This window comes from Oryzias latipes, assembly GCF_053564925.1.
Source record: "Oryzias latipes strain Hd-rR chromosome 1 unlocalized genomic scaffold, Olatipes_Hd-rR_3.1 chr1_Y".
In the NCBI taxonomy this organism is placed as follows: Eukaryota; Metazoa; Chordata; class Actinopteri; order Beloniformes; family Adrianichthyidae; genus Oryzias; species Oryzias latipes.
This window is the reverse complement of record NW_027616335.1, coordinates 17,163-41,005: the sequence shown is the minus strand read 5'-3', so window position 1 is coordinate 41,005 and position 23,843 is coordinate 17,163. Positions and strand designations below refer to the sequence as shown.

Genomic DNA, 23,843 nt, shown 5'->3' with positions numbered 1-23,843 from the left:
TAGTTTGTGCGGGCACTCCAGCTTCTGCCCACTGTTGGAAAACACGCTTCACGGGTCGATTTGTAACTCTAAACTGACCCTCAAGTGTAGCTGTGTAGTTTAGGGATGGAGTGGGGACTTGTCTAGGGTGCACCCTATGGGATAGACGCCAGCAACCCTATGTCCCTGCACAGGACCAAACAGGACTAGAAGATGGATGGATGAATGATTTTTTGTCTTGACTGGATAAGAAAAATAGGTGGGAGAGAAGAAAGAGGGCAAAGAAGGAAAGGGATAGAGGGCACAAGATAAACATTGAACATAAAGACAAATGTTGCTTGAGGTTTAAGGTTTTACTGTCATGTTTACCCGGTTACAAAAGGGCTGAATTATTTAGTACAACCACACACATCTACACACTCAAAAATCTTTACAAACTTACATAAGCACCTGTCTGGACAAACTTGCCTGCTCATATACCACACAGAGATTTACACCAACAACTGTGGACACTACATAAGTGAAGTCACATGTGTCCACCAGCACACATACAGACAACATAAACCTTCAACTCCCCCTTGAGGAGTGTGACGGTGTGGCACCGTCAGATGACGAGGGGGGGCCACACCGTGTTTTATTGTTTGTGCATTTATGTATTTTATGTTTAAAATTATTACCTGTGGTGCCACCTGGGTGAGGATTAAGAGCCACGCCCCATGGGAGGGGCTCCTCATTTAAAAGGAGCATCACAGGTTAGAGAGAAGGGGAGTGACAGAGAGTGCTGCATGCTGCATGGCCCTGCGTGGTGCTCACCGGGTCTTTAATAAAAACAGATCCTCCTCACCTTGGCTCCTCTCCATCCAAACATTAGAGAGGCCGCACAGACAGTGAGGGCCCCAAGACTGATCCATCTCTCCATCTTCAGAACCTGCTGAATCCCTTTCAGGGTCACCGGACTGCTGGACCCAACTCAGCTACGAAGTTGGGCGAAGGCGGGGTACACCCTGAACATGTCACCGGTCTCTTGCAGGACCAAACAATCACATACAGGCACACCTTGGAGCAATTTTAGAGTCCCCAATTAACCTATAAAGCATGTTTTTTGGGGTGTTTGAGGAAGCCAGAGACCCCGGAGAAAACACACACATGCATGGGGAGAACATGCAAACTCCACACACAAAGGTGTCCAGGTGGGATTCAAACCAGGACTTTCTTGCTAACCTCTGCTCCTCTGTGCTTCCTGCCCCTGGACCCTCCACGGTAAAGTAGAAGGCCAGGACCTCCACCCCCAAGACAGCCTGATACCAACAACAGAAAGAGAAAGAGAGAGAGAGAGAGACCACCCTGGAAGAAGAGAGGGAGCAGGATCATGGCGCTAAAACCAGCGCAGAGACAAGGCCCCCCCAAGCCCAGGGTCCAGTGAAAGGCCCCACATGAATGACGTCCCCACCCCCAATGAAAGGCCCAGCAGGGGCATGGACATCTCTCCAGCATAGATGTAATATCACCCCGAATCTGTCAGGGATAAAACCAAGAAGATCAAATCAAGAAAGCTGACGCACCCTTCACACAACCCCTACCCTTGGATAACCTCCCCTTACACCACTAAGCACACTTGTAACTGCATTTGAAAAATATATTTTAGAGGATGTTTTTTTCTGAGAGTCTTTCACAAAACCTTTTTATCAGCATAACAATGGAGCGAAGAAAAATAAAGAATGGCTGGGAAAACCAGCGGGGCCGGTTTTAACACGTGACTGGAAAATGTTTGTAATTCCAGCATGGAGCAGGTTTAGCTCAGAGTGACGTTGCAGCCTCTCTCATTGTGGTTTGTTTTGTTTCCGGCCAGTGATGTTTCCCGCTGAGCATAAGGTAAGATCATTCAGTTTTTTCAGCACTTTTTAGTTTTCACCAGATCAAACTCACTATTGGCCAAAAGAACTAAAAGGTTTTCTAGATAATGTGTAAAGTGTGTGTACATCCAGTGTTCGTCTTCACACCGGGGGAAAAGGCTTGTCACTATTTACACGAGAGCAGATTTACCTGTGAGCTTCCAGGTTGTTGCTGTTGGTGTTTCACAGAAAACATGTTCAGGAATTATCATTGCTGAAGTTATTTTACCAACTTGTCTTGATCATTTCCTTAATTTACTCTTTCTGGACATTTAGTATACACAGCCTGTTGAAGATTAAAGATTACACCTAAAATAAAAATAGTAAAAGTGAACAGACGGTCAAACTGGATCTGATGTTTTTCTATCAAAAAATACGAAACTGGTAAAATAATTTTTACTTACACATAGAAACTGGAAGCAGGAAAAAAGCAGGAAGTAGAGAAGTAAATTACTGCCAATACACCAGCTGTCGTACATTAAGGTAACCCCTGTCACATTAGAAGGGAGTATTATAATTATAGTTTTATTTAAATTAAAGACAGACCTGTGAGTGTTGTACATCACTCAATATTGCTTTGAGGAACACAAGATGATAAAATATAAATCTGATCAATCTGAGCTCTAAAGTGCTGTTATGCAACTTTTGTCTCCAAACAACAACTACCAGACACTATTTCAACTGTACACAGTTTTTTCTGTTACTCCCTCTTGGGAGAAGTTTATTTTTTTTTGTTTGTTTGTTTTGGTACAAACTGAAACATGGAGTAGACAGAAACTTTGTTTATATGTCACAGGGATTATGTGAAAGAAACTTGATGCCTTAAATTTCCATGCTTGTTTTATTGTATTTCCATACAGGTAGGAGGTGAGCTAAATATGCATCACGTCCTTTTGTTTTTTGTTTTTTATTCCAAAATAAAATTTGTTTTCCTTTCCAAATGCTGGCTTGTACCTAAAGGTTTTCGTTTGGTATTTGTTATTTTAATTTGAGCCCTTAGCAACAGCCAGGGCTTCTATGTACATGAAAGTCTGTTGTTATGAGTGAATAATCATCCTTATCAGCTTTCCTTGCCTGCAACAGACCGGCGACCTGTTCAGGGTGTACCCCGCTTTCACACAGCAGTATCTGGGTTGGCTCCTGTAACCCTCTGACCCTTAAAGGGATTCAATGGGTTCAGAAGATGGATTGATTTGCTGCAATAAAAACTGCATCCATAGAGAAAATGACATTTTACTGTGCTGCTCGATAATTAAAGAGGACTGAAAGTTCAGCAAACGAAACAAAGAAAAAGTTGGATTTTAATTGAACTAGATTTTATTAGGTTAATGAGCTGTCGGGTGCAGACAAATACAATTCAAAAAACAAAATTAGGAAAATGGACAATTGTTGAATTATAAATGTGTGTTTTTACTGTTGCTTCGATCTGAGTTTTATTCTTACCAAAACTTTGGTCTTGTTATCAGAAGCCACCTGTGTGACTGATGTCTAATTCAATGGAACCTCCTTCATATGAGGAGATCAGTCAGCAGCCCCCTGCTCTGGTGATACCGGTGTCAAACCCTCCCGCCTACACCCCCCCATCACCTTCAACACCTCCTCCCGCCTACGGAGATGCAGGTAACACACTTTGTAAAGAGTAACTCTCTTCCTTTTACACCTTATTGAGCACAGTGGTAGAGGTATCGTGATTTGGGCTTGTTTAGGACCACATGACAGAGACAGCTTTTGATTACTGAGCTGGTTATGAAAACCACAAAATAAGAGTGTTCTATGAAAGTATTTAAGACCAACTATCAGAGGGTTATATCTAGACCAGTTATGTCCAGGACAGTGATGCAATGTTAAGCTGAAGCACAGCAAAAAAAAAAAAAGTATGACTAACGCAGAAAAAAATCAATTGTTTAGTCAAAAACTGTCCCAAACATTTTATTTTGGGCCGTAAACACATGACAAAACTGTGGTTCCTTTGTATTGTAACAAACACAAACTTAGTCTTTTCACCTCATTATCGGATTTCTTATGTTAAACAGAAAATGCCTAGTAATTATTTCAGTGTCTTTACTTATTGTTTAAAATAAGAAGCCATGTCCACATTTTAACAATAGAAAATACAAATGTTTGTTTTAAAATCTGATTACAGTTCAGTCAGACCCCTTTCCTTTGCTGACGACACCTTCCATGGTTGTGATTTCATCCCCACAACCTCCTGGAGTCATCTTCCATCAAGTTACACAAAGTATTGAGTTTATCCTGTTACACTTGATTATTTTATTTAACTTCTTCTAACACATGATCACAAATGTTAATTGTGTTTTTTTCTAAATGACAGTTGGTGTGAGAAGGACAGAGGGTCAGACAGTAGCAGTGGTGTCTCAGCCGTCACCTGTTCCGATCATAGTGTCCTGTTTGAGGGAAAGTCCTGGTTTGGTGGTTTGTCCTCACTGCCAAGAACTTGTGACCACCAAAGTCAAACACGTGGCTGGGAAACAAGCTTGGGGCATTTGTATGACCCTTACCTTGTTGGGGTAAGAAAAGAGGAAATGCCAGAATACTTAAATTTTGCAAGGATGGTCAACATTTCTTTTCCTTTTCTGTTTCAGGCTGTTTTGCGGTTTCTGTTTGATCCCCTTTGCTGTTCCTCACTGTCAAGATGTGGCTCACTTCTGTCCTGGTTGTAAAAAAGAAATCTATGTTTTTGAAAGATGACAAAGTCCTCACATTTAGACAGTCTTGGCTCCATAATTTTTATGAACACTTTTCTTCTGTTGTTGTTTTTTTATTTTTTTATTAAAATCATTCAACTTTATAAAAACCAAGAAACCCAGCCAGGACCTGAATCAGTCTTATTGCTGTGAGGCGGCAGTGCTAAACACCAAAGCACTGTTAACTGTTCAGAGGAGAAAGTAAATCATGAAGATTAAAATTTTGCTTTTAATAATAACTTTTATATTTAGCAAATAGGTTATACCTTATTTCAGTATTTTATGTATCTAAGTGAAGCTCAGCACACATGTATGCATATCAACAAAGACATTAACAAACATTTTTAGCTTGGACACTGCTCCAACATGAAAGGTTTGAACTTGGAGGATTTTCCTTTCAGCTCTGCAGAGAGTCCAGTCACATATGATTTTCTGTCCCTGATGGTTTATCTGTTCTTTTTTTTACTTACTTCCACTTTCGGCTTCTCCCATCAGGGGTCGCCACAGCGAACATGTCGCATGGTAAATTTGGCAATGTTTTACGCCGGATGCCCTTCCTGACGCAACCTTCTCAAGCTGGGCTTGGAACCGGCAGAGGTAGAGAAGGGAACAGGGAGCAGCCCGGAGTCGAACCCGGGTTTCACGGACGGAAGGCGCCGCAAACCAGCACGAGCTAAACTGGCTCCCTGGTTTATCTGTTCTTTTTTTTAATTCTGTATATTCCGTGTCTTGCTGTAAAGAAATAACTTTATCACAGAGACTTTATAAAGCATGTAAAGAATATTTTTAAGTATACAAGGATGACACACAAAGCAATTGATACAAAACTCTTGAGCGTAAATGTTATTTTTTGCTGAGATTGTTGACTTTCAAAATCTTTTATTTATTCAGACAAGGTAGCTTACTATTTTACTTTTGTAATCACCATTCTTTTCTGAAACTTGTGGACTACCTTTGAGTTAATTTAGAAACATTCAAGTAGTTTTATGCTTTATTTGTATTTTTTATTATGTTATGTAATTCAGTATTATTAAAAGTCGCTTGCAGATATTTGGCTCTAGTAGTCTTCCGTTTAGAATGACACTGTGTTTAACTACATTTACTCATCATTGTTCTGCAAGCTCTTCTGAGCTTTTTATTATGATACCAAATACAGCAGCAGCATCGCATGCAGACTTACAAACATCTGTTTACCTTAAATGGTAAATGGTAATCCTCACCCAGGGAGACAAGCAATATTGTGATTTTTTAATTGATATTTTTCTTGTTGGGGTTGTTAAATCCTTCTCAAGCTCTACTCTCTTTTCCTGTTGTTTTGAATCACCACACCTTTTCTGAGGGGCATGTAATAAAATGATTAATGTCCATGCTAACAGAATGTGAGAAGCTATTATTTACTTTTAATATTTCTTTGCTGCAGCAAAAAAAAGACAATAAGACAATACATTCAAAATTGCCACTTTTTCCTTTAATACTCTATTTAAAATTGTTTAAACAAACATATTTCAGGAGCAAAATATTTAAATAATATCATCTAAACCAGCGGTTCCCAACCCCGGGCAGCAGACCATCACCGGTCTGTGGGTTACTTGGTACCGTTTGATACTGGTCCACACAGACAGGAAACATAACTAATTAGTTTATTTTTTGTTCACAGATTCCGATTAGGCTGTGACTCAATGATTTTGAAGCATTGAGTCTAGTGTTGCTCGCTCAATAGTGACCTCTGCAGTAATTCTAAGATTATTGCAGGTAAATAAAATGAAAATACGATGTTACCTGCTGTAAACCTAACATCAGCCTGTGATTTTATATTAAATGATAAATTTCTCTTAATTAAAAAAAAAGAATTTTCATTCACCTGAAAGCTGAAATGACTTGGTGAGTAAAATATAGCAAAGTTGTCTAAAATAAAGTTAGAAGTTAAAATGTTTAACTTATGTCTGGAATTGTATTACAATAAACAGACAATACATTGATTTAGTCTATATTTATACTGAGGACCAAAACCTTTTGGAGTGTCTTTGCTCCAAGGTGGTTCCGCTGCAATAAAACAAACTCTTTCACAGGACACAGATGAAGATGGTATGCATAAAAATTCAAGTGTGATCTGATTAAGTTGTGGATATGTTTTCCTGTTTTTTTTCCCAATATTGTAATGGGTCTTGTGTTATTCTTAGTGTGTTGGTTTCTACAGTGGCACAGAGGTGCCAGACACGTTTACATTTAAGATATAACAACAACAAATCCCAGTACAATAGAACAAATACTGAAATGCAATCACAGAACAAATTACAGAGTCCTGAAACACAAAAGCAAATCCGGGTGCAAATTACAAAATACTGAATCACAACAACAAAAGCGGAGACACGGCTTTTAACAGAAAGGGATGTAATATAAAACCATTGGTGCATGATTTTTTAAAAGTTATTTATTACTGTTTTCTTTATGTGGACATTATAAATTTATGAAACAGTCCAAAAACATTTTTTTGAATTGTATTACTACAATACAAATCACAAAAATGTTTAGCAAGGCAAAGTTTTTGCCTCACTTCCGGTATTAAAGGTATTCCCTTTATGTTAAGCAGCTGCTCGCTTTTGTTAATTTTCGTTAATCTTCTGATGTTGTGTTCTTTTGCTCTTGCCGGACGGCTGCTTAACGGATAAGAAATTAGAAATATATATTATAAATGGGCTGCACTGTGCAGTGGTTAGCGATCTTGCCTCACAGCAAGAAGGCCCCCAGTTCAAGTCCCAGCTGGGGGACCTGAAACAGAACAACAATGGGGGACCTTTCATGTTCTCCCCATGCAGGCGTGAGCTTTCTCCAGGGACATCAGCTTCCTCCCAGTGTCCAAAAAGATGCTTCATAGGTTTATTGGTCACTTTAAATTGTCCATAGGTATGTGAGAGTGCAAGGGTGTGTGTTTGTGACCCTGTGACAGACTGGCGATGTGCCCAGGATAGGCTCCAGCAGCCCCATGACCCCAAAAGGGACAAAACAGATAGATAGATATTCCTTTATTAGTTCCACGATGGGGAATTTTCCTTATTGCGCGGCAGTACAGGAACAGAGAGCAGTATATAAAAGAAAAAGACTATGGAATAAGTATAAACACCTATATACACAATATACACACATACATTCCAAAACATTGCACAGGATGATCATATGATCGGTTATTGCACAGGGTAAGATAAGACCGAGTCGATGATGTTGTTTGACGTGGTTCACTGGGAGCAGCTAAGGTTATAAAGTCTGATGGCAGAAGGTAGAAACGACCTGCGGTGTCGCTCCTTCAGACACTTAGGATGTCTCAGTCTGACGCTGAAGGAGCTGCACAGTGAGGACACAGACTCATACATGGGGTGGGCGTCATTCTCCATCAAGGATGATAGCTTAGCTATCATCCTCCTCTCTCCCACCTCCTGTATTGAGTCCAAAGGCAGCCCCAGAACGGAGCTGGCCTTCTTCACCAGCTTCTCCAGTCACTTCCTGTCCGCTGCAGACCGCTCCATAAAAGATGGCTGATGCCACCACAGAGTCGTAAAAGGTTTTTAGGAGTGATCTCTGCACTCCAAAAGACCTCAGTCTCCTCAGCAGATAAAACCTGCTCTGTCCTTTTTTGTACAGTGCTTCTGTATTGTGTGACCAGTCCAGTTTATTGTTGAGGTGAACACCCAAGTACTTGTATGAGTCCACTCTCTCAATGTCCCTTCCTTGGATGTTCACCGGTGCTAATGTAGAGTGAGTGTGCCTGCGAAAGTCCACCACCAGCTCCTTGGTTTTCCCTGCATTAATCTGGAGGTGGTTCCGCTGGCACCAGTCCACAAAGTTCTGAATCAGCTCTCTATACTCTCTGTCATTGTCATCCATGATTAGTCCGACAACGGCAGAGTCATCCGAGAACTTCTGCAGGTGACAAGATGCTGAGCTGGACATGAAGTCTGCGGTGTAGACAGTGAACAGGAACGGAGCCAGAACTGTTCCCTGCAGTGCTCCTGTGTTACAGACGATCATATCTGACTCACAGTGGCGAGACCTCACATACTGCAGTCGGTTTGAGAGATAGTCCAGCATCCATGCAGACAGATGCTGGTCCACGCCCATGTGCACCAACTTGTCCCTCAGCAGCAGCGGTTGAATGGTGTTGAAAGCGCTGGAGAAGTCGAAAAACATGACTCTCACAGAGCTTCCAGTCTGGTCCAGGTGTGAAAGAGCTCTGTCCAGGAGGAAGATGACAGCATCCTCAACTCCGATACCGGGCTGGTAGGCGAACTGCAGCGGGTCCATCGACTGGCTGACCATGGGACGAAGATATGTGAGCACCAGCCTCTCCATCGTCTTCATCAGATGAGAGGTCAGCGCCACCGGTCTGTAGTCCTTGAAGTCAGTCGGCCGGGATGTCTTCGGAACCGGGACCACACAGGATGTCTTCCACAGCTGTGGCACCTTCCCCAGCTTCAGGCTCAGACTAAACATGTACAGCATAACGCTGCATAGTTCATCTGCACATGTCCTGAGGAGCCTGGGGCTGATGCCATCCGGGCCAGACGCCTTCCTTGCCTTTGTTTTTCTGAGCTGCCATCTCACCTGGGCTTTAGTTAGTGGCAGTGTGGGGGTTGGTGAGGGGAGGGGGCTGCGGGCTGATTTGGAGATTTGGAGATGGATGGACCCACTGGCATCTCTTAGGGACTGCCAACAAATTAACAAGTGCATGATACAGTGAAGATATTAGTTAAAATCTAATATAATATAAAAGTGAAATAAAATAAATAAATAATAAAATAATTTCCTAGTGCTGAGCTAAACATTGGGGAATGCTTTTTATAAGAAATTGATAGACTGATTTTTTTTTCAATCGCTTCCAAACGACCAAAACAAGATAAATGTGTCCCAAATTGTGGCAGTAACACCATTCATATGCAATCCTTTGAGATTTTAATAAAAAAAATCATATAAAATATGCGTCATTGACGATTGCAAAACAAAGTAGTATATCTGATGTAGGCGAGTATAGGACCCACAATTCCGGATACATTTGGACTTGTTTGGTCACCTGGTTAGGAAGCTATTGAAAGAAATTGCCAGTCCTCACATTCTGTTTAGTGGGAGACAGAACAGAAAATACTTTTTTATCCATGTCAGGTTATGAATTCCATACAAATGTGTCTAAATCTATAGTCTATATCACTGCGCTGGTCTAAATGCCATTGGGCGTTCCATACAGTATACTAGTAGGATAATTTCCTCTTTCTCCTTTTTTCTTAAGTTCTCTTAATTGTTTGCATCAATGTTTTTACTTTGCTTGTATTTTGTAAATCTATAATTCACCATGTAAAATCCAAAGAAAATTAATAAAATTGTGTGTTAATAAGTTTAAAGTTCCACTCCAATCAACTTTAATGGCTGTTGTTTGTTGTCAAACAGTAGATTGTCATGTAAAAAAAACTGCTGTTGCAATGCTAACATATGTTTCTTGCATTGCTTTCTTATTTTAAAAAACTTTCCTACATTTTCTTTAATGTTTTCAAAGTGGTGCAAAATTTTCTTCCTGGCTAACATCAACTGAGAGCATGAATTTGACATCTTTTCTTTCTTTCTGGACATTTTGTTTTGACCTTGTTGGGAAATGCCCTCCAAGGTAAAGGACGTTCGTAACTCGACATGAGCCGCAGCCAATGGCAGGAATACAGCAGAGCTCAGATAGGAGGGTTAATCAACAACAGACTGTTGGGCATAGCAGGCAGATAACAAAAGCACTACAATTACAGGCTTAACACTGATCCAAACTTATCAGTTCATCCTTGCACAACTCTCCCTCCACACCTTCCTGCCAAGTCCGTTCAGTGTCCATGCTGTCAAACTGCCTGTGATCCGCCATGAAGAATCTGCTAATATTGGGTGCAATGGCATTTTGCCTTTGTGTGCACGTTTGTTCAGACACACAATCTGGACCCCAAGGAGACACAACGCTTCCAGAGGAGGATGGAGTTTTACAGCTGAAACAGGAGCATTTCAAGAGAGCACTGCGGAAGTACAAGCAGCTTCTGGTGCACTTCTGTAAGTTACTCCGACCTGTGCCATTTTCCTTTTCCTTTTGAATGCTTCAAATGATTAAATTACAAGTTTAAAGCTTTATATTTACTCTGTGTGCTTCTCAGACACTCCTTTTACCAAAGAAGCTCATCGCGTGACGGCAGCATTCAAGGATGCAGCCGAAGCCCTCATGGGGTCAGAGGTCAAACTGGGAGTTGTGGACGTGACTCAGGAAAAAGACTTGGTTAAAGAGCTCAATGGAACCAGCTACCCTATGGTCAGATTATACATCTCTGGAGATATACACAACCCTGTACCCTGCCCTGGTGTGTAAGAGTACATCAAGAGTAATCTGCGTGATCCACAAAGATGTCAAAGTTTAAAATGAAATGGAAAAATAGTTAAAAAAAAGGGTGTTGTGCCATGCCAACACATTTAGGCACACGATCCAGAAACTTGGGTTTTTATGTGGGACATGTGATTTGCAAAACTTTCAGGTTAAAAGTTTAGCATTTTTTTTTTGTATTTTAACAAGAACAGACAGCAGAATGTAGAGTATTTAGTATGTTGTTTTATATGACCTCCATAATCTCTGCAGCGATTCTCAGTTTTAATAAAGCTTACTGCTTTTCTCTTTGGCTGGCAAAAAAGCTAGATGAAGGCAAACAAAAAAGTTTTTACAAATTGTTTAGTGCTCCGAGACAGGAGTTTTCACGCGTGTTTACATGTTTCAGGCTAAGCCAATATAAGGCAATTCTGTCTCTCATCACAGACCTCTGATTGTTATGATAGTTTGAGTTCTATTGGAAGCCCTTTTGAAACATTTTATCAGATGATGAAATGGTGCTAAACCCTGAACGCCTTTCTGGAGGAAAGTAACCCATTTTTCTGAATTGTGTTGAAGATCCTCAGAGCTCAGCTTCCATCTTGACATGGCTGAGAAGGAGATCGGGGTCAGCTGCTGACCTCATCACTGATCTAAACCAGTTTGGGGCCTCTGAGGAGTTGATGGTGGTTGGATTCTTTAAGGTAAAAACTGTCGGATCGTATTTCCTATTTTTGCACTAACCTACGCAGACTTAGACATTTGTGTGTTTTTGTGCAGGAACTGACCCATGCGTACGTCCAGGTCTTCCATGCTGCGGCAGTGGACCTTCCTGACATCACCTTTGCTTTGACACAGAACGAGGAAGTCAGCAGGAAATACAGACTTTCGCAAGATGTTGTATTACTGCTTAAAAAAGTACGACCAACACAAGAACATCAGAAACCCTGGCTCTGACAGTCAAAAGATTTACTTAGTATATTAATATCAAACAAGTTAGACTGTAGAAAACATTTTAAAAGTGAGTCAGGAAGAAGTTTTTGCAAAATGTTCAAGCGTTAACTCAAAACTATTTTTTATTCATAAAATGCTTTCCTGTGTTTCACAAATCAGTAATCTAATAAAAGTCTTTATTTTACAATTACTCAATTTTTTGTTGATTATTCTTAAACTGCTGAAAAAACTTAAATTTTTGGTTCACAGTCTTATCCAGAAAACATTGTTTTATTGCTGTGTTTGTGTGTTGTAGTCTGAACTCATCAAGGCTCACAAAATGACGCCTCAGACTTCAAAGGAAGAGCTGGTCCTCTTTATCTCTGTCTACAAGATGGATCCGGTCACTGAGTACGATGGCCAGGTACTGTTGTTTGAAGCTTCAATTGAAAAAAAATGACCAATTTTGAATTGATTTCATCAAATGCTATTATAAAAGGGAAAATAATCAAAAAATACAAATCCATTCTCCACTAATGTCAAAAATTCAGACCTAGTTTTCTAATTCTTCTTATATCAGTAGTATGTACCATGAAGCGCTCCAGTAGTTGGAGCGCTTCATGGTGCAGTTGATGATTTTGTTGTTTAACACAATAAAGGGTCCTTCCTCTCCGTTATTGCAGACAGCTTCTCAGATCTTGAACTCACCTGTGTTAAACCACGCCCTCCTCTTTGTCAACAAGAGTTCTGCAGACTTTGAAGAGATTTCTTCTGCCTTCAGCAGCGCTGCAGAGAAGTTTAGGATGAAGGTATGCAAAACACTCATGCCTGAAGACTTTCTTTAGCATTTACCAAAAGCAAAACACATCATTGATCATCTCTACATCCTACAGAACATGGTTTTATCTTCACTAAAGGAACTTACACTGTGAATTATTTCTTATGTGCTTCAGATCAATATACCTTGACAGAGTTTAGTAAAATCAAATATCTTCCTAATATTTGATCATTTCCTACTAAATTTGTGTTTGATGTTTTTAGATTTTGTTTGTTTTGGTCAACGTGGCTGAATCTCGTAATGGACGACTTATGGAGTACTTCCGGGTTCGGGACTTTGAGGCTCCTCTCATTCGATTGGTCAACCTGACAGATCACGTGACCTACCACCTGCCCTCTGACACCCTGAATGTAGAGGTCATTCAGGAGTTCTGCCAGTCCTATCTGGATGGAAAGGCCAAGGTACCAAGAACTCACAAGTCCTGCTTGATGCGTGGGAACCAATGGTAACGTGTTTTCAGCTTCATTTGTTTGTGTCTCTAAAACAGCCCAAGATGCAGAGTGAGCCGATTCCTGAAGGCTGGGACCAAAAGCCTGTGAAAGAGCTGGTGGGAATGAATCTGGAGCAAGTAGCTTTTAACCCTGACAAGACGGTTTTTGTTCTGTTCTGTATGTGAACACACCTTGTATATCTGTTTTCATGCTTTTGATCAACCAAATTGTGGAGACATTTGTATTTTTGCAGTATTTAAAAGCAGAAAAAGTACTTTTTATTTTTATGAAAAGAAAAAAAGAATGTGAAGCATCTTTTATCATTTGTATGTATCAAAGGTATTTTTTGTTACATAAACAAACACAGTTTTACAAATGATGCACTGCTGTTGAGTGTTGTAATGAATAATTTGTTCTATGTTCAGATCTTCCTTACAGTAAAGCCTCCCTCACTCTGTTCCCGCTGTGGGAAGAGCTAGCCGAGGCTTTCAGGGAGCGTGAGGATGTGGTCTTCGCTCGCATCGATGCTTCTGCCAATGACATCAACTTGTCCACACAGGGAGCCTACCCTTCCCTCTGCCTGTTTCCTGCTCTGTATACAGAGAGGGTAGGACGCAATAATCATAGATAAGAGCAAACACTATTCTCCAGAAGAGTTAAAGTCAAACTCCAATCATCTTTTACATTTTTTTAAAGTGTTCCCAGAGGTCAATTAACCAATATTTTTGCAGTTTTTACCCCGAATCAAAAAATGTGTTGTTTTTTAGGACATAGTTTCTTAGGAGCAGCAATAGTTCATTAGAAATTCACCTCTGAGTTGTGAGTGGTCCGGTTGGCATGGAGTAAGCCTGACCCTGCTTCCCATCATCTGTTTACATTCTCTCCCGCTAGCTTACAGCCCCTTACAACCCCAACCAAACATTACCATGGCAGCAAAAATGGCAAGCAATGTTGAAACTATCCATTTGTACAGTTCTGAGCAAGATGTCAACTCAGACGAGAAAATAAAGACGTACATGGATCTAGTCATCCACATGCGACGCATCAGAATGGAGCGGAGCAGGGAGCAGTGAGCTTGTGACTTGCCATAACAGCATCTACGTCACAACAACAAGCTTAATTCTCCCCCATCATGTGAAAAATACCACAAAAATATTTTAAAAACACAATTTTCATCAGAGTGGGACTTTAAAGAGATTTTCAAATTGATGGAGTCTAACATTTATATTTTGGAGAAAAAAGTATCTTAAAACAGAAAACTGAGTTAGATTCTAATTTCAATATAAATGCTACTGTTCCATTTTTTGTAGGACAATATTTAGGGAGTCACACATGAAGCCTGTTAGCTGCTGCACAACATCAACAAACTTGTGTTTACATAATAGTCTCGGAGATATTTCTAATTGCTCATCATGGCAACATTTTTGTGTGCTGTGGCTGCAAATACAGGATAATAATGATTGCTCTTGCAACAAACTGTTCATCATAAAATTAATTTGGTTTTGCGTCTTGGGCAAAAAGCTTTCAGCTGTCATAGGTTGGGTGGAAGCTCAACATGATGCAAGCATTTGATGAATGAAAAACGGAGGAAATTCTGACTTCAATAAAACAAATCTCACTCACTAGTCCATAGCCTTGTGTGGAAAATGGATTTCCATGAAAACAAATTTAACGCTGATATTTTCTTTCAGTGTCACATATAAATATGTAACATAAATAACATTTGTGTTGCTTTCACTTACTGTATTTTTAAATCTGATCACATTTGTAGAACATAGCTCTCTTGACCTCACGGATCTCCATCATATGTCCTCTCTCTCAGATGGTGATTTACAGAGGAAAAAGGAAGCTGAAGGATCTTGTTCGATTTGTCGATAAAGAGATGGAGAAAGCCAAAAAGTACAGAGTAAAGGTGAATCATCTTTTTCATGTGTCAGCAAATGCTTTGTGTGGCTGTGAGTTTGAAGGCTGGCATTAAAAGATCCCTTTCTGTTGTGTTTCTAGGAGGATGAAGAAAGAAAGAAATACATGGAGGCCCAAGAAGACAAAACAAAAGGCAAAGAAACTAAGGATGAGCTTTGATACAAAGACTGAAACAGCTCTGCTTTGATTTGTGTACGTGTGTATATATCACATGACTTAATTTTTTCATTTCTGCATAATTAATTTAACTAAAATTTTAAATGTCTGTTTAATCTGATTAAATAAAAACGTTTTTAAAAAAAAACAAATGTCTTCAAAAAGTGGGGTGTTGTGATTTTCCATCAGAAATTCAAGAAAGCAGTTCCCTACATGTGATGTAGTGTTACTGACACTGTAGAGCTACCATTGGCTGACCAGATAGTGATGCCATATTTTTCATTGCAACATTTCTGTCATGGTTTCAGTTTGTTGTGTCTTGTTTTTCGCTTTAGTTCTTGTCCTGTCTTGTTTGGTTCTGTTTCCTGTTTTATTTTGAAAGGTTTCCTGTCTTGTCATGTCTTGAGTTTTACTTCCTTTGGTCCCCATCTGTCCTGATCGTGTTCACCTGTGTCTTGTCTGCCCTGTCTGTATATAAGTCTTGTCTCTGCCTTCCTCCTGTGTTGGTCCATTATCCCTGTCTGGTGTTCATGTCATGCCATGTTCCTCATTTTTTGTCCCTTGCCACGCCACAGTGAGTTTTGTTTTGTTTTTGTCATCCTGCTCTGCAGCGTCTTTTGTTTGTTCGCATTAAACCCCTTGCCCTTGAACCGTGTGCCCCCGCCTCTGCATTCTGGGTCCTACCGGCTCTCAAGCCACCCCCGCACATGACAATTTCTGTTTAGAGGAGAATCTGAAGAAGCATTTGTCCTTTTCTGTATCTCTAAAAAGCTCCTTTTCTCAGTGCAGACTGTTTCCATGCTTTTGATCATTCCCACTTCTGGAAATAAAATCAGAATCCCATCTTTGGGAATCTTGGGATTTATCCTGTGTGAAATTCCATAGACTGAAATAAAGAACCGTTGTTACTGCAGAACTTTACTGCAATAGATCAGGCACCATTTATTTTTAATTCATAAACACTTGTTCCAAACATAGACCTATTTTGGTAATTTCCCCCTATTTGGACTTATATATTAATGTATGTAAAGACATCACTCATGTTCAAATGACTTTTTTTTTGGCCTTTCCATCTTTATGACGTTGCTCTAATTTTCTAATCAAATGGGTTTTGAAAGTTTGCAGCAGGAAATCTGGTATGTTTTTTAATAAAAGAAAAAAATGATAAAGGCTAGATGTTTTTTTTAGATTGTGGATATAAATGGAATAGGCCAGCCAGAGGCAAAGCGTCAGAAAGCAGCGCGTTGCTGCAGCTGCTGATGCGCTCCTGTGACGCGGTGTGACTTCACACGGAGGCTGGAGGAGACGCCAACGCTCCGCGCTGCTCTCCCCTCGACTCCTCTCGGTCTGTGGGCGACCATCATCCTGCACAAAGCCGGAGGGATGGAAGCTGCGGGCGCGTACGGCGCCAGGAAAGCCGGGAGCGTCAGTTTTGACCCGGTTGCGTTCTTCACGCATCCCCGCACCATCTTCAGACTGCTGTCGTGGGTAAGCCTTCTCTGCAGTATGCTGGCTCTCAAACTGAGCGGACGGCCTGTCTGCATCCTCCCTTTGTCTGCACGCACCCCGCGTTTTTAGCATCTATATTGCTTTAAGACCGCGTTAATAACTTGTTTATACAGATACATTTTTTGATGAATAATTTTTGTCCAAAGAAGAACAGAAAACGTGATTTTCAGCTGCCTCCACATGCCTCTGTAGGGAGCCCCATTTTGTCTCGATAGTTAATTAGAGGCGGGTTTTTAAAACCTGCCAAGTAGACTGCTGGGAGCCACTTCACAGTAAAAGAAGTATCAACTATCATCATTTGGGTCTCATCACTTCTGTTTGATAGTTGTTGGGGGGAAAAGAGTCGTTTTATAAAAGGGAAGCAACATGTTAGAATGAAGCAACACCAAAAAAAAATTAAAGATTTTAAACCTAAACCAATACTGAGACACTATAGTGAATGAGGCTCCAGCAGTTTTAAAAAAAATGTCAGTTTTAAAAATAATAATAATGAGAAACAATTTTATCCACAGTTTTTGTGGCGTGTGACAAATATTACAGAAGAGTGAAGCATGTTTTTGTAAGTGTATTCAGATGACTGTTCCTTTTGAGGTGTTACCACACAGATTCGTGCAACAAATCATTTACTCTGATCATCTTCTGATCTATTGTAAGACGTTTCCAGTCATCTTATCCAAAAACCTTTGTTGTTTTTCTAGGACATAAAGTTTCTGCAGAGTTCATTAGAAATTCACCTCTGAGCTGTGGACTGGACTACTGGAGTGGAGTAAGCCTGCCCTCATTTCTCATCATCCCTTTGTTTACATATTCCCCTGCTAGCTTAACGCCCCTCACATCTCCAGGCTAACATTACTGGTGCAACAAAAATGGCAATCAATATTGAAGCTATCCAGCCAAACAGTTTTGATCCAGATACCAGCTCTGACAAGGAAGTGGATGCATCGGATTACGCAGGGAGTTTCTGGCCTGCCGACAGTAGTTTCTACATCACAGCTACAAGCTTTTTCAAACGGCATATTTTCCTCTGCTCCTGATTCACAACAATTTGGACAAAGAATTATTAAAAAATGCAATTTTAATCTCAATTTTCTTTAGAATGTTCTCCATCATGAGAAAAATGCCACATGATAAAATCACTGAACACACTTTTTTTATTGGATTGGGTCTTTAAGTCTTTATTGAAGCATCTGATCAGTGACAGTACTGCACTGTCAGAAACTTAGTGGCTGTCTTCACCAGTGACCTCATACAATTAAAGCTTTCGTTGAATATGTGGTTGGAAAGATGGCCAATTGTTACAAAATAATAAAGAGTTTAAATTGTGTAATGAATATCTCAACCCTGGTTGGAATATTTCAGGAAAAAGTTCTGCACTAATTGTTTTTCCATCAGTATGTTATCAATATTTTATTTGACTTGTCAATTCTAGTCACCCTTTGAAGACCCGATCTGATAAAAAATGGTGCTTTTGGTGTTTTTATCAAGTTCTTGTGGCATTTTTTCTAATGATGCAGAACAGATAAATAAAATACAATTATTCTTACAATTGCATTTCTAAGTATTTCTTTGTCCAAACTGTGAATCAGGAGCAGATGAAAAACTGCACGCTGGAAAAGCTTGTAGCTTTGACGCAGCTGCTACAGTCGGCGAGCAGGAAGTGTCCTGCTCCACTCCATTCTGATGCCTCCACTTGTAGATGAACAGATCCATGAGCGTCTTCAGTGTCCTTGTTTAAGCTGGCATCCGGATCAAAACTGTACGGCTGGTTAGCTCCGATATGGCTCACCATTTTGTTTGCACTGATAATGTTAGGTTGGAGGTGTGAGGGGCTGTGCGCTAGCAGGAGAGCGTGTTAACAGATATCTCAGTTATTGGTGATGGGAGATGTTGCTCTGTGCTTATGGTCTTGCCTAAAACTCAGAGGTAAATTTCTAATGAACTCCTGCTGCTCTGCTATATCCTAAAGAAAAGACAGTTAAAAAAGGCAAAATCATAATTACAAGAGCACTGGGAAAGCTTTGAAAATAGGTCAAAAGGTAATCGGAGTGGCTTTCAGTGTTTGACACTTTAAGATAAATAATTCAAGTTAATTTAAACAAAAAAATGGAATATTCCTTTAGAGGACTTACATAATGACACAAAGTGAATGACTATTCCTTTATCTCTATTTTTGTCTCTTTTTACTGTTTCCAAAACCCAAACCTGACCTCAACCATTACCAGTTTGTGTCTGACCCCAACCCAAACCTAACCCGTACTCCTACCTTAGCCTTGCACCTAACCAGGACTCTCTGTAACCACTAAGATCGGATAGGTGTGATGGTTAAACCAGGACAGGTCTTGATGAGGTGAAACAAGACAGTTCACACGTATGCACACTCATTGTTGTCTATGGTGGTATGTCTGAGTGATTCACACAGTGATTTTTTTCATAAAGGACCATCCATTCTTACAGGTCTTCTCCATAGTGGTGTTCAGCTGCATTGTCAACGAAGGCTACATCAACATTGGGAGTGAGCGTTTGCTCTGCGTCTTTAATAACAACGCTGATGCCTGTAACTATGGACTCACGCTGGGTGTGGGCTGCTTCCTTGGCAGCCTCTGCTTCCTGGTCCTGGACTTTTACTTTCCTTCCATGAGCAACATAAAGGACAGAAAGCGTGCCGTTCTGCTGGACCTTATATTCTCTGGTAATTTGGCACGAAGGGGCATAGAAGTGAGAAAGCTCCACTATGTCCTTCAAATATGAACAATGAATGGTGGTTGAAAAGATTCAAACGTGCTCTCCCTGCTGCAGGTCTGGCCAGCTTTCTGTGGTTTGTTGGCTTCTGTTTTCTGGCGAATCAGTGGCAGGCGACCTCTCCAGATCAGCTGCCATTGGATCAGGGTTCGGACGCCGCCAGAGCCACAATCGCTTTCTGCTTCTTCTCCATCCTTACATGGGTCTGTACCTGATTTTATTGACAGTTGTTTGGGTTTGTTGGGTCATCACACACGTGTTGTCATATTTACCAGTCTGTTTGGTCGCTGTGTTCCCTTTTGTTCATTTTTCTGCAGCTTTGTGTTTGAAGGAACAGACTTTAAATGGCACACTAAAGTCAGATCAGATAGTTATCTGATCCATTATCCATCCATCACATTTTGTTTTCCTAGGTGACAGGTGACGGGAAAAGATGCCCAGGTCTCTCTCCCCCCAGCAATAACAATATTGAGATGTTTTAAGACCACTTGAGAGATATCATCTCTCCACTGTGTCCGGGTCTGCAGCAAAGTGTCCTGAGTAGACATGTTCTTCCCTAGGGAGGCATCTTGGCAGCATTCATGCCAAATATCAGAAAGCTCTATAGAGTAAATATAGGTAAATAAAGATCTTTGTCTCGAATCTATTCACCAGTGGTGCAAAGTCCACAATACTGAGGACAACTCACTAGTTATTTGGTTAATGCCACGCTCTATGCTTCTCTTTCTTGATTAGAAAGGGAAAAGTTCTACTCTGGCAGGTGGGGGCATTCCATCTTATTCCAGCAACAATGCCCTCAGTCTTGAAATGTTTACAAGAGTTAAAATGAGTGGTTTAAAGAACTCAATAGGACTATATCAACTGCAAACAGCAGAGGGAAGATTCAAAGGCTTTTAAAGCCAACCTTTTTTCACAAATTGCTTGGAAGCTGTATTTTTCTCAAAGGCATTGGGTCATTTTCCCTGTTTTCTTTCTGCTTAGCAAAGATTTACAGCTATTACTTATAGAAAAACTCTGTGGGTAAGATAAATGGAGGACATGGAGCATTACTTCAAGAGGATTATTTTAGTAGAAATGTATGTCGTAGGCATTGTTGACTATATTAACCCTTGTGCTATCTTAGATGACCCCACCCTTACATTGAGGTGTTCTCCCTACCATGACAAAGGTGGATAAAGGTGGAAAGATTTCATGTAATCATGGACACCAGTGAAGATCACAAATCATTGAAGAAAAAAGGTTCAGCGCACTGTCTAGTGGGTCTAGATGACCCAACTCCCAATGTTAAAGTACCTAGGATAGCACAAGGGTTAAAGCCCACACTAATGTGTTAACCCTAACCCATGTCAAAGTAAGGGTGGGGTCATCTAAGATAGCACAAGGGTTAAAGTAAGATTTCCAGGGATTTCCATGAAGCAGCTTAGATCCACTGCATATGTTACATGTCAGAAGTAAACATTACTTGCGTTTGCCACTCAAAAAAAAATATATATTTGTGGTTAGATTTAAACTAATGCAGAGTTCTGGAAGGAACATGCCATTAAAAATCACTTTGTTTAAATATTTTTGACCGACCATTGTGCTGCTATGGAGCCCCAAATTGTTCATAGTTAAGAAATTAAATATGACCTTGTGCAATCACACAATCAACCAATACATCTCTCATAAATAAATAAAAAGATCATGAAATTGTGAAAACCTGCTCACAGATTTTAAATTAGCCATTGTATTATTAAATATGTTTTATTTTGTTTTACAAACCTGCTCATTATTTTAAAACAGAATTTTAAAATATTTATTTTAAATCATGATGAATATTATTATAATACTATGGCTTTTTTATAGAAACTTGGATTTCAAAATCAATAGTTTCCAAAGTAGCCTTGTTTTTATTTCATGTTGTTTTTTAGAATTAAGTTGAGCTTCATTCTTCCACCTGTTGTTGACGGGTGTGAGTTGGGCCGTCACGTTTGCTCAAGCAGTCTGAGTAAAGGAGTAGCCAATATTAAAAGTGTCTCCACCTTGCATTTGATAGACAGACTCATTCTGCTGAAAAAGCTCATTATTAAATAAATAAGTAATTCTCAAAAACAGCAATGTGAAATAAAAACAAAGCTACTTTGGAAACTATTGATTTTGAATTTCTAATTAAAGCCATAGAATATTCAATATTCAACATGATTTAAAATGAATATTTTAAAATACTGTTTAACCCTTGTGCCATCCTATGACCCCACCCTTACAATTTGATTTTGATTTTTGATTTGAAATGGTTTATTTCAAGCTATCAAATAAGAATAATGCACAAAAACAATACAATCATCAGTTATACATTCATACAATGACAAATCAAACTTAGGATTGTTAGACATAAAATAAATTATTGCTTGAAATGGAGTGGAAGGAAGCAAATTTATATAATCCCAGCCCTGTTCTACCGTAACCAAAAAAAGAGCACAACTCTGAACAGTGCCAGATTTAGCAGGATTAACCCTTGTGCTATCTTAGATTACCCCACCCTTGCATTGACATCTTCTCCCTACCATGACAAAGGTGGATAAAGGTGGAAAGATTTCATGTAATCCACGGACACCAGTGAAGATCACAAATCATTGAAGAAAAAAGGTTCAGCGCACTGTCTAGTGGGTCTAGATGACCCAACTCCCAATGTTAAAGTGCCTAGGATAGCACAAGGGTTACAAAAATGAACAGGCTTTTAAAGCAAAATAAATATATTTAAGTATATAATGGCTAATTTAAAATCTATGTGCAGGTTTTTCACAATTTTATGATCTTTTTTATATATTTATGAGAGATGTATTGGTTGATTGTGTGATTGCACAAGGCCATATGAAATTTTTTAATTATGAACAATTTGGGGCTCCATAGTGCTTTGGCTCTAGTTACATATCGGACATTTTAAGCAGGTTTAAATACAGAACAAAAAAGTTTCTCACTCTCATTCATTATGGGTTGAAGATGCTTCTTAAACTCTGCAGTGTCATTCATACAAATGAGATTTTGTACTTATTTGGAGATTTACAGAAACCTTTTTGATATTAGGATCACATTGGGATGTCTTGACCTCTACTTTTTAACAAGTACTGAATTTCTGTTTATGTTGTTCCATTGTAAAAATATTTTTAAAGTCCAGGGGGAAAGTGTTTGTTTCCTAATGTTAAAATGTTTGCTCTAATCCTCATGATATGCATAATAATCACAGATGACTTACTTCCTGTCTATGGAGCATAGGTCATATTTCCTCGATGTGTGTGTTTTAAACAGGCTGTGCTGACCTTGAGTGCCCTTCGACGCTACTTAACTGGCAGCAACACAAACTTGTTCACTTGGCAGCATCTGGAACCATACCCACGCAATGTTCGAGCGACACCGTATCCTATCCCCAACGGCACCACCATAGTAACCACCAATCCTTATCAAGCCCCACCCTTCACTGAAACCCTGGACCCACAGAAACTCACACAACAAAGACCCATGGCTCCCGCCTTCTAGAGAGGAGCTTGGAAAAAGCACGAGGGGTGTGAGCTGATTGAGTTCACTCACGACGCAGGCACAGGCAACTTCCATCCTCTCTGGGGCTTGACAGGATGTTAGATTTACTGTTACCATGGTAACTGCTGACGGAGTAGTTAGTCGTAACCCTCTTTGTCAAGACTAGTGTCCTCTGTTCACTCGATGCACGCAGCTGTATTCTTACCCACCACCAGTAACAGCTACACACACACATCTGGAAACACACAGACGCACACACTGCACACTCATTTAGTGAAGTACAGGCTAACAACGATGTAGATCCGCGATGGCGCTCCATCTGCATACTGACGAGACACGGTTGAAGAAATGTGGAAGCATTCCATCTGCTTCTCTCTGCAGTCGCTCTGACCAATCAAAGACTGCCTTAGGAGATTCCTGGCCTACCATTGGCTAAAATTTAATAAGTTTGGCCAATAGATTTTGAGCAACGTAAAGAGGGGGTCAAATATTTCAGAAAATGTTACGTTTTCTTGGCAGTAGCATAAATAGCAGGACTGCTTAATGCATTCTGGCTTGTACAAAGTTTTGGTGTGAAATATTCATGTGATTAAATATTTTATTGTGATATGTTGAAGCAAGCAGGAAAAAGACAATAAAATCTTTCCACCAGCTTTTGTATTTGTTCACATCACTTTTTTTCTAAATTGATTTGTTTCCTTCCATCTAAGAAACTTGAGTATGAGGATCATAACCTAACATAGTGGCGAGAAATTTAATCAACATCTGCTGGCAGCCCGAAATTAATGTTGAATTTATTAGCAGAAGCCAGCCGCCGATGGGAGCTGAAAAGACATGTTGGATTCAAATCAGTAAAAT

General features: G+C 40.0%; 3 protein-coding genes across 3 annotated transcripts; all 3 read left to right on the top strand.

Moving 5' to 3' along the window:
- Positions 1–1,711: 1,711 nt before the first annotated feature.
- On the top strand, positions 1,712–5,625 carry LOC105354377 (uncharacterized). The gene is made up of 5 exons (XM_023958213.2): positions 1,712–1,851; positions 3,338–3,491; positions 4,015–4,110; positions 4,204–4,399; positions 4,475–5,625. Exons 2-5 carry the CDS (start codon positions 3,356–3,358, stop codon positions 4,578–4,580), a joined length of 534 nt encoding a protein of 177 aa, XP_023813981.2. The 5' UTR covers positions 1,712–1,851; positions 3,338–3,355; the 3' UTR covers positions 4,581–5,625.
- A 4,733-nt stretch (positions 5,626–10,358) lies between these two features.
- On the top strand, positions 10,359–15,376 carry zgc:136472 (protein disulfide-isomerase). The gene is made up of 11 exons (XM_011477150.4): positions 10,359–10,642; positions 10,744–10,944; positions 11,523–11,647; positions 11,724–11,861; positions 12,193–12,300; positions 12,560–12,685; positions 12,918–13,115; positions 13,202–13,322; positions 13,571–13,752; positions 14,968–15,057; positions 15,150–15,376. The coding sequence occupies exons 1-11, from the start codon at positions 10,462–10,464 to the stop codon at positions 15,225–15,227; spliced, it is 1,548 nt and encodes a 515-aa protein (XP_011475452.3). The 5' UTR covers positions 10,359–10,461; the 3' UTR covers positions 15,228–15,376.
- A 1,093-nt stretch (positions 15,377–16,469) lies between these two features.
- LOC101164956 (synaptogyrin-3) lies at positions 16,470–23,639 on the top strand. The gene is made up of 4 exons (XM_020704242.3): positions 16,470–16,712; positions 19,188–19,422; positions 19,530–19,675; positions 22,758–23,639. Exons 1-4 carry the CDS (start codon positions 16,608–16,610, stop codon positions 22,983–22,985), a joined length of 714 nt encoding a protein of 237 aa, XP_020559901.1. The 5' UTR covers positions 16,470–16,607; the 3' UTR covers positions 22,986–23,639.
- The last annotated feature ends 204 nt before the right edge of the window (positions 23,640–23,843 follow it).